The sequence below is a fragment of the Epinephelus moara genome, chromosome 4, assembly GCF_006386435.1.
Source record: "Epinephelus moara isolate mb chromosome 4, YSFRI_EMoa_1.0, whole genome shotgun sequence".
Taxonomy (NCBI): Eukaryota; Metazoa; Chordata; class Actinopteri; order Perciformes; family Serranidae; genus Epinephelus; species Epinephelus moara.
The window spans coordinates 22,179,856-22,190,399 of record NC_065509.1 but is presented as its reverse complement, the minus strand read 5'-3'; the positions used below and the strand labels follow the sequence as shown (position 1 = coordinate 22,190,399).

At 46.0% G+C, this 10,544-nt stretch overlaps 1 protein-coding gene across 2 annotated transcripts; it reads right to left on the bottom strand.

Annotated features, from left to right (window-relative positions):
- Positions 1–1,416: 1,416 nt before the first annotated feature.
- Positions 1,417–9,106, bottom strand: si:ch73-233f7.1 (uncharacterized protein LOC100537710 homolog). 2 transcript variants are annotated; one of them, XM_050043069.1, is made up of 5 exons: positions 6,506–9,106; positions 6,302–6,415; positions 3,704–3,762; positions 2,708–2,835; positions 1,417–2,272 (listed from the first exon to the last, which is right to left on the bottom strand). In XM_050043069.1, the coding sequence occupies exons 1-5, from the start codon at positions 8,822–8,824 to the stop codon at positions 1,950–1,952; spliced, it is 2,943 nt and encodes a 980-aa protein (XP_049899026.1). In that variant the 5' UTR covers positions 8,825–9,106; the 3' UTR covers positions 1,417–1,949. The 2 variants fall into 2 exon arrangements, with proteins under 2 accessions (XP_049899026.1, XP_049899025.1); XM_050043068.1 differs by having other exon boundaries at positions 6,302–9,106.
- Positions 9,107–10,544: the final 1,438 nt, after the last annotated feature.

Genomic DNA, 10,544 nt, shown 5'->3' with positions numbered 1-10,544 from the left:
TTTTTGATTGTTTGTCTGCTTTTTAAATTGTTGCACTGCTACTGTTACTTAGGTAAAGGATCTGAATACTTCCTCTATGCCCTCAGGACATATGGGTAACTTTAGTGATGGAAGTCAGGGTGTGTGTGTGTGTGTGTGTGTGTGTGTGTGTGTCGTGGAGATGAAGAGAAAAATGGATGCCTGCAAAACATTAAATCCAACATTGCACCAGTGTTCATTGAGTACCATATGCGCCCTCTGGTGGACGACTGTCGGAAGTGCAGCTGGCTGAGAAAGAACCACTGGTCAAATCCAATTCAGCACCATGGCCTTGGACAGCTCCCAGAGCAAGTGACCAATATGTTTAAAGGATGTGAAGGGACAGGAATTAGTTACCCCGTTTTGTGTTGCTTTAACGGAACAGAGTGAACAGGTTTTATGTCTTTTTTGACAATAATTTCATCTATCACAAGACTGTAATTTCAATACAGTATCGCCAAACATATCGATATTTGTGTGAGCCTGTTGGTTTAGTCTCCAGGTGAAGACATATACATGAATTGTGTTGATGATAGGTTTATTTATTGATCCTTAAATAGCTATGTGACTTTAAAGTAGTTCTTGTAGCAGACAGTAAGAATAATCCTATACCTCTATTTTAGGAGCAGAGCTCTGTTCCTCACTCATCTGAAAGTAAGCCAAGCTGACCTAAATATGGCTGCCCCTTCAGCTGTCCCTATGGATCACCTTACCGCAGAGAAGGTTACCCTGCTCCCCTCCACGCTCTCTACGGACACCCGTTTCCTTATTAGCGGAATTATTTTCAATCTGAGCCATACGACGACCTAATTACCCTGCTCATTTCTGGCCAGTGGCCAGCTCTCATCTGTTGATGGTAGGAACTAATTCCCCGAGAAGTAAGATGTAAAAGGGCACAGAGAGAGAAGTCACAGGCCCCTCCAGCTCACATCCAGGTGTGGCATTTGGAGCTGAACCCCCCGCCTCCCTCCCTCCCTCTTCCCCTGGTGCTTGTATTCGTGTTCGTGGTCTTAATTAAAGTGATATTTCGAGAGAGGAGGTTCTGTTTGTTCAGTTAATGAACCCCACTATTCTCTGCGGGCAAATGGAAATGCAAGCACTCCAATTAGCATATGTTAGCATTTTACTATGTTTATTCCTCACCGTGGAAAACAGCTTACCAAGGCGAAAAGCTTTCTACCCTTGTAAGAGTAGCTGGGGAACTTTTTCACCCCAAAATAATTGACTCAAACTAATTAAACAAAAATCTGGGAAACTTCCATCTAAATGCTGTATGCATGTAGATAGACCGACTCTGTGTTTGAGTAGGCCTTGAGTTTTATGACTTCTAGCAGGGCATACATGCATGTTTAAGAGACATATCAAAGACCATATGAAAAAAATACTTTATTTTCATAAATGTATACAGTACATGTTGGGGGAAGTCCCCCCTCTTTACAGTTGTCTGCATCATGTTGCAGCTTGCATATACATCATCATACTATTTGTCATATTCACACAAGCTCTGTCAGCAAACATACAAAAAGAAAAAACACTTTTTCTTTTCATCAAACCAAAAATATAAATTCATAAGGATGTGCAAATTATTGTCCACTAATGCTTTTTCAAAACATTTTGGATGTAATTGCTGCTGCACTTTGATTGTCTAAATAATAATAATAATAATAATAATAATAATAGGCAGACACATACATTGACCATGTTGCAGTGGCATGTCACATAAATAGCCATCAGATGTCATTTCTCATCAGCATTTGAGCCAAAATGGATTATGCATTCATTCATTATTTCAGTTTTATGCGTCCTCTGTATTTTTCATCCCACTTGTACATCATAAATTCATTAATTTATGTACTCAACGGTCTCTTCCTCTGTTTTCATATGAGGTTATCTGTCATTTTAACCATCTGTTTCAGACAGTTATTGAAAAGTCAATCATTGTACAGGTCATTATTTATAATCGCAGCCTCCCCTTGGGGGGACATCTGAAGGCGTCGCTTCTTTCCAAAGGTGGAGAAGGAATTATGGACGTCCAGCTCACTTCGCTGTGCCGCGGGCCTCAAGGTGCAAAAGCCTGATGGTGTCCCAGGGATGTAGACATTGTGGTGGTAGTCAGGGGGCGGGTGTGGGTGTGGGTGTGGGTGTGGGTGAGGGTGGGGTGGAATGGATGGCTGCTGTTGTTGGGGAGGAGGTGTGCACCGAGGAGTCCAGGGGCGAGAGGGGACCCCACTGGTGGAAGGAGACATCTTATAGTCTGTTATATGACACAGATAACGAGAGAAGAGAGGAGAAGCGACTGCTTAATTATTCAATATTGACTCAGGGCTGTGGTGGTGTTTTCATTTGCATAGCACTTTTCTAAAAACAAAGTTAAAAGCTTTGCACTCAGGACAATAAACAATGACATCAGCAACTAAAACACAAAAACAGAGCGGTAATGATGGGTTATGAATATAACCCTGCTTCTGTTAGTGGTGGTGGAGATGAGGTAAGGCTATAGCAACGAACCAATTAAGGGAACAACAAAGGAAAACAGAATGTCATTACAAAAAGAGCACAGAGGTGTGCTGTGTGGTAGACAATACTTGTGTTGAGGTGCATAAAACATACTGTAAATGCATACTAAACACTGGCTGTGTGTAGTTTTCATTAAAGCTGTTAGTGGTCGACTGCGTTAGACCTGTCTTACCTTTCATCCCTCTCATGTGAGTTCCCCACGTCCAGTACTGTCCAGGCGCCATGGATGTGACGTAGTTTTCTGGATCTGCATGCATGGCCTTGCGCATGAGGGTGCCATCCATGTTGATAGAGTTATAACTGTAAACAAGAGGACAACATACCTTACTCATATGTAAATCAATATCTATATCCAGTGGTGCCTCCAAGAGGGGGCTGATACAGTTGCTGCCCCTCCTGGTGAAAACAATGCCAGGGTAATCTTACTGTCTTTAAGAGGCTGTGCTGCACTCATTTCAAGATAGGTTTTGTTTTCTTGTGAAACTAGGCAACTGAAGGCATCCATTGGTAGCAACCATGTTGGCATGGCTTGTCTGAATAATGCTTCAAAATCTGGAGGGGGAACAACTGGCATGGCGATGTTCAAAGGTGTCCTTTGAACTCTCACCTCAAGATAGCTGGATGAAAATGGATTCTATGGACACTCACGAGTCTCCCCTAAACTTGGGAAGCCTTGTTCCCAGTAAATGTTTGTTCCTTACAGTTAATGTACTCCTTCAAATTAGTGATGTACTTGTCTTTTTAAGGAAAAGGACAACTAGCCTATTTGAAGAACACTGAATTGCCTAACATGCATTAAAACAGGATTGTTATGGAACTTAAAATGTACCAATATCAGTCTTTGCAAGTCAGATATTAAATGTGAAATACAAAACCAAAGTATAACAGTATGCAATTCCTTAACTCTCCATACTGACATCGTTTTAAACTGGCCTATATACTTCAACAGCAGCAATGAATTCCAAAAATTCAGTTTTGGTTTTGATGTTCCACCCAAGACTATCAGTGGGCCCCACCTGCCCACCCCTATGAAAAATTTTTGGGAGCGCCACTGTCCATATCCATTTTAATACAAGCTGTATACTTCAGCCCACTGTGTGAGCATTTTCTGTTTTAGTACAACTGCTTTACATTGGTTTGACAAGGGTCAAAGGTCAACCACTGGTACCTTTTAATGGAGGAGTTCTGATTCTTTGTGAGAGTCCAGTCTGTGTTTGGCTGCTTCAGCTGCAGGAAGAGAGCATGACAGAATTTAATTCAACTTTTCAACATAGTTTTAACAAATAAATAAATACAAAGGCACATATTGGCACAATGTCCCTGCACAGGTCTATTTTGAGAAATGCCTCTCTTCACAATAAGTTACAGTCAATCGGCTCTTGATAACAAACGACACATGTTCATTCTATCCTCTCGGATCAGCAGAGGTCAGTGGTAATTGACATAAGGAGCAGTCTGTCTCTGTCCTGAAATGGAGACATGACTCTCCTCACATGGATCGCGGCTGCCGCCCTGTGGACGTTTGGCAGAACACAGTTGTGAGGAGCGGAGGTGCTGTTGCCTTCAGCCACGACTCGCCTGTCACTTAGTTTTGCTTTTATCGTCTGCGGCGCAGCGTGAGAGGTGAAGGAGAGCACCCGAGAGATATTTATTCCGGGTGTGAGTCTCATAGTATGGATTCCACGCTCTATTAATTCCCTTAAAGTTGTTAACACGGAGAATGCGACGTAAGCGTATTATTAGAATCGGTATTCAAAATACACTCCCCGCCAACTACGCACAAAACCAATTAGAACCCCACCGGGATGAAACGAAACATGATTTTAATCTTCAAAGGAAACCGTGCCAGGGAGGAAATTAAGAAAATTACACACGTCATTGTTTTGTGGATTTTATGCATCATTTTTACATTAATATTTGCCTGATGCTCCTCGAGCAAGGTTTTTAATTAAAAGTCTCACAGAGAGCCTTGAAAAGTTTGCGGTCCTTGCAGCTGTATATATGCACAACCCCAAGACAGCGCAACGCGCATATACACCACGTGCACGCACCTGTCCTGCGTGTCTTACACGCTTGGATGTGCATTTAATCTCTTTTCACCTCCGATTCGTCAACTTAAGCAGGTCTATGTACTTGTCTTGTGTAATGCTCACACAGTTTCATTGAGATGTGTCTTTGAGGTTTAATGTGTCACTGTGTGCGTGAGGTAATGTGACCTCAGGACGAGTCGTGTGTGTCCGCTGAGGGACACCACCGGGTGAATTAGGGGAACCAATTAACGTCAGGAAGGACACTCTCTCCTGAAGGAGCATAGCTGCAGGCAGAGCAATCATCGTGACCTCGAAATCCCTCTTGTGGCCAGAGGTGCATGTGCCAGTGACCGAGCTGACATTTCTCAGTCTGCCTGGTGGAGTCTGGTGTCATGGCTCTGAGTCTCCATCCCTCCACGTTATGGTGAAAACAGGGAGGCGACAATGAGCAATACGCACATATTTACGCTCTATTGCCCCGTCTATTAAAATTAGAAAACACTGGCTTAGACATCCTGCCTCTGTAAATTCCCTTTCTCCTTGTCTCCTTCCTTCCCCCTCCCTCCACTCCGCCCCTCCTCCTCCCCACCCTCGCTCGACAAATATGAAGCCACATCTCTCTCCCTCTCTCCCCTCGCATTCAGAGGACAGCGTCGGGGCCGATCTACAGGCGGCCCACGTCTCAGTCCAGCCATGTCCTTGCACCCCCCTCCTTATCCTTGCCCCCTCCCCTCCCGATGTCCTCCCCTGTCTCCCCAAAACCGTCCATTTGCCATTTTTCATCAATAATGGACAGCACCCCCTTGCGAATACGTCACATTGTGTGTAGTATAATGGTTCGGCCGTGCTTGTGCCCTTGAGGCATAGTTAGTGAGGTTATCTGTCCTATATTGTTAGTTTGAGGACAAGAAGGCGTGTCGCAAACCCGACTGGTCGGCAAGGAATTCTCTGAACCCAAAGGGCTGATGAATTCAAATAGCTGCCATTCACCTTGTCCGTCATGTATTTAACCTTGACTTTCTGTTCAAACTCAGGTAGATGTGCTGGATGTGCAGGTGTGTGTCCTCTCACTGCATAAAAACTATGACACTGTGTGATTTATGAATCTCCCAGGGTCACAAACTATTATAATTAAGTTCATGAATTATTATGAAAAGCTTTTTCCACGGGTGATTAATTTGCAGAAACGTGCCGCGATGACACCTGGAAATGTTACCAAGACTGAATAGAGGAGTCAACTTGAACTACATCTCCTCTTCCTCTCACGCAGTAATTGATATCTCACTCCATTCTATACAGATGATAAGACACGGTATGCGCCTGGAATATGCTCTCTGCAAGATAGGACTTTACACTTTCATTACCATGTCAATTAAAAATGTAATCTCACATCGTCTCATTTCATTTCCCGGGTGCAAAACATTACCATAGGCTGCGCACTTAGGATAAATTATTGCTATAATTATAAAAAACAGTCGAGACAACATGCTGTGAAATACACCTAATAATAAGAAGACAGGAGGGAAGAAAATCACGGCTTTGCTCAGTTTTTGAGCAAGTTGAGTTGAAATCTGTCTGGCATGCGTGATTTGACCTTCATGCGCGAATGTCACAGTCTAGATACTTATCAGATGGAGGGCTGAGATGGGGTTTCTTGTGACAGTGAGTGAAACAGACTGATTTCAATGAACAACATCAGCTCTCGCGTTTTATACTATCCGCTGATTTCACTGTACCTCGTTGGGAGTAGTTGCTCCGTTGTTCACAGATGCGCTCCGGCTCTGCGCGTTCCACGAGTTTTCCGCGCTCTTCGCCTCGTTGTTCCTCGGAGTGCTGCCGGGGCTGCACGGCTTCAGAAACATAAAGTCACTTTTGGCTGATTCGGGAGTCAGACAGACTTTATAACAATATGACTGAGAGAGACTGCTGTTTCCATTCACCTCCATGCAGTTCGTGGGCACTTTGGCCGCGGATGAAATCTGCAGGTTGAGGTTGGATTTTTTGAACACCTCCGGAGGCGGATCGGGCTGAAACCCCCCGCAACAGCAGCAGGCGAACGGGGGGAGGTTGTACCCGCTGATGGTCTCCCTGTCTTTGTAGCACTTGACCGCAGCCAGCACAATAATAGCCACGAGGAATATTAAAGATATTGTGCTCAGTGACACGATCAAGTAGAGAGCGAGGTTTGAGGGGGGCTGTGGGCTGAGTGTGAGGTCTCCGAAATCTGACAGCGACTCGGGCACGCTGTCTACCACTGTGAGGACAATAGAGACTGTGGCGGAGAGCGGCGGCTGCCCGTTGTCCTTGACTAATATTACCAGTCTTTGCCTTGTTGCGTCTTTTTCCACTAGCCGGCGAATAGTCCTGATTTCGCCCGTGTACAGAGCCACGCTGAACAGCCCCGGGTCTGTAGCCTGCAACACCTGATAGGACAGGCGGGAGTTTTGCCCTGCGTCCGCGTCTAGCGCTGTTATTTTTGTAACCAGATACCCAGCGTCTACTGACCGCGGAACCACCTCTGTGGCCACGGTGCCGTTTTTGGGCAGCGGGGATACAATAACAGGTGCATTGTCGTTCTGGTCCAAGACAAAGACATTAACTGTGATATTACTGGCGAGAGGGGGGAAACCTGCGTCCTGCGCCTGTACCAGAATCTGAAAGTTTCTAAGTTGCTCATAATCAAAAGAGCGCAGTGCGTAGATATTGCCGTTGTCAGAGTTGATTGAGACATAAGTGGACACGGGCATGCCCTGAATCTGACCCTCGAGAATAGAATAAGACAGATAAGCGTTCTGGTTTGAATCGGGGTCGAATGCAGTTACAGAGCAAATGGAAGCGCCCGGGGCATTATTCTCGGTCACATAAACTGTGTATGAAGGTTGAGAGAACCGCGGGGGGTTGTCATTAATGTCAGACACTTGAACGAGGATGGTTTTCCTGGTGGAGAGCGAAGGAGAGCCCAAGTCTCGGGCTGTGAGGGTGATGTTGTACTCGGACACCGCTTCTCTGTCCAGAAACTCGCTCGTCACCAGAGTATAATAGTTTTTAAATGATGAATGGAGCTGAAAAGGGACGTTGCTCGGAATTTGGCAATCAACGTTTCCGTTCTCTCCCGAGTCCCGGTCCATTACGCTGATAACAGCTATCACCGTGCCCGGTGGCGCGTCTTCCTGGACAGGAGTGGACACTGATGTGAGAATGACTTCGGGCGCGTTGTCATTCACATCCAGGATGTCTACCAGCACTTTACTGTGCACAGCCACAGCCGAGGGTCCCCTGTCTTTTGCCTGCACATACAGCTCATACACACTGGCTTTCTCATAGTCCACAATGCCCTTCACTCGGATTTCGCCCGTGTACGGGTCCACGCTGAACAGTTCGCGCACCTTGAGGGGTGCGTGCCCGCTAAATGCGTAGGTCACCTCCCCATTCGAGCCCTCATCCAGGTCTGTTGCGTTCAGCTTCAGCACCAGCGTCCCCCTCGGTGCGTTCTCCACCAGGCTCGCCCGGTAAACTGAGCGGTCAAACACGGGCACGTTATCGTTGGCGTCTAACACTGTGATAGTTATCAGTGCTGTCCCAGAGCGTTCCGGTGACCCCCCGTCAAAGGCAGTCAGAACCATTTCGTGCTTTTTCTGCTGTTCCCGGTCCAGTGGGGTGTCCAGCACGAGCTCCGCAAACTTGCTTCCATCATTGCGCGTCTGGATGTTCAGTACAAAGTGCTCGTTTGCGCTTAGCTGGTAGGAGCGCAGAGAGTTGGTGCCCACGTCCTGGTCCTGTGCGCTCTCTAACGGGAAACAGGAGCCGGGCGCAGCCGACTCAGTGATGTCAAGATTAAACTCGCTCCACGGGAAACTGGGGGAGTTGTCATTCACATCTAAAATCTCCACTTCCACTCTGTACAGTTCTAGTGGGTTTTCAATGACCACTTGTAAGTGTAAAAAACAGCTCGGGCTTCGTTCACACAGCTCCTCTCTGTCTATCTTTTCGTTGACAAAGAGGATGCCATTCTCCAAGTTCACTTCTAAATACTGCCTCTTTGCGCCGGAGACTATACGAAACCGGCGCGCTGACAGCTTGGCAACATCCAAGCCCAGGTCTTCGGCGATGTTGCCCACAAAAGCTCCATGCTCCAGCTCTTCGGGGATGGAGTACCGAATTTGCGCAAGAACCAGGTCCACTACACACGCACACAGAAGCAGGCATACAACCAGCCCAGTCACTGGTACCCAACTGCCTCTGGAGAGTCTGTGATCCATTTCAGCTGCGTGCGTAAAATCACCTCACCAAGACATCTTTCGCCTCAGAGCTATTCAACTGTACAGCTCAAAAGCACATAGAAAAGCAGAGCCTGTCCAAAATTAAAAAGCAAAAAACTGAAGTTGGTATCATCTGTGTGTATGGATAAGTTTACTGGATAGTTTAGCTAAGGGGATGAGAGAGGAGAGGAGAGTGAAAGCACCTCTCCCTCTCTCTCTCTCTCTCTCTCTGTGGTGCTCCACGCGCAACACCGGTGGTGTGTGAACGGGGGAGGCTCGCGCTTTGATTTTCCAGTGTATTAGACACTCGGAGGAGCTTGTGGGGAGGTGTGTGTGTGTATGTGTGTGTGTGTGAGTGAGAGAGGGAGAGAGAGAGAGAAAGAGAGGGGGTGGACGTAGCTTCTCGCGGCTCCGTATTGGAGGACGCCGACGCGAAGTGCGACTCTAATTACTGTAGACGTTTAACCCTTTCACATCCCCGTGTCTGTTCCTCTGACCCATTAAAGAGACGAGAAGGCGTAAGTTTGACACCAGACGTCAGAGCCAGATTTGGATTAGGGGACAAATTGTGTTGTGGGTGTCGTTTTCTAGGCTGCATTTACGAGATGAGGATGGACAAGGATTTGTCTTGGTGGTCACAGTGCCCTGCAGGCCCAGGGTGGCAATGATTGCTAACATTATTTTACTTTAATTTGTTAAAACCCCCATTAGCTACAGAGAAAAAAACTTCCAGGGTTCTACTATTACATTTTGCATTCCGAAAACAAAAACACACTGGCCCTGAGCGCTCATACGCTCTCCCTCAAATGGACCAGTGGCCACTGCCAAGAGGCTCCTGGGATTCTATAATGCTTTTTAATGAGCGCCCTTTGAAGATGAATGCCCACATTGCAAAAACAGTCCCATTCATTAATCATCACACGAAATTGGGTTTTACAAAAAGAATCTTTGATGGGTCAGGATATTCAATTTTAATCAATATTTAAACGAGTGTGCGCTACATTTTGGAGCTTAGAGTGATTACAGTGACAATCACGAGCGGGTGATACTCTCATGCAAATGCGCGTTACATGACTTTAATTCTCTTAAGCAGGCCTGAACATGTATCAACATAATCAACATAAAAGCAATGTCATAAATCCTTAATCATACTTGTCTCTAATCAGGTATTATTGTTGGGATTGGATAAATATCCCATAGGTGGTGTGTTTTGTTTGGAGATGACAGAAAAAGACGAGCATCACTGCTGAGAACTGACAAACCTTTGATTGTAATAAGTGACTTCAGTCGATCAAAGCACTTCCTTTGAGCAGTGTTGTCTTTACAGGACAAAGAGGACAACTGGAGCCTCTTTAAAGTGCGGCACATGTTTGTTCAGATCTAATCTTTTCCCTGTTAATCCTGGTCAGTTAGACAACCAGTGAACCACAGAGAGAGGGAAAAGAGAGAGTGAGAGGGAAACTGAAGGATGCCTTTGTGAATTGGGGTTCGTCTCCAGACAGACACGAGTGGCATCCTAATGTAAAACGGTGGCTTGAAATCTGAAAGTCTCTTCTTGGGACTGACGACACAGCCTTGGGCCCCGGGCAGCGCTGAGCTTGTTAGCTACTAAAAAGAAGAGGGAGGGAAAGCGAGATGAGAGAGAAGGAACAAGAAACAAACATTTCTTCTTCCTAGGGGCAGCATTTTCTTTTACACTAGACGCTACATTTTCTGGTAA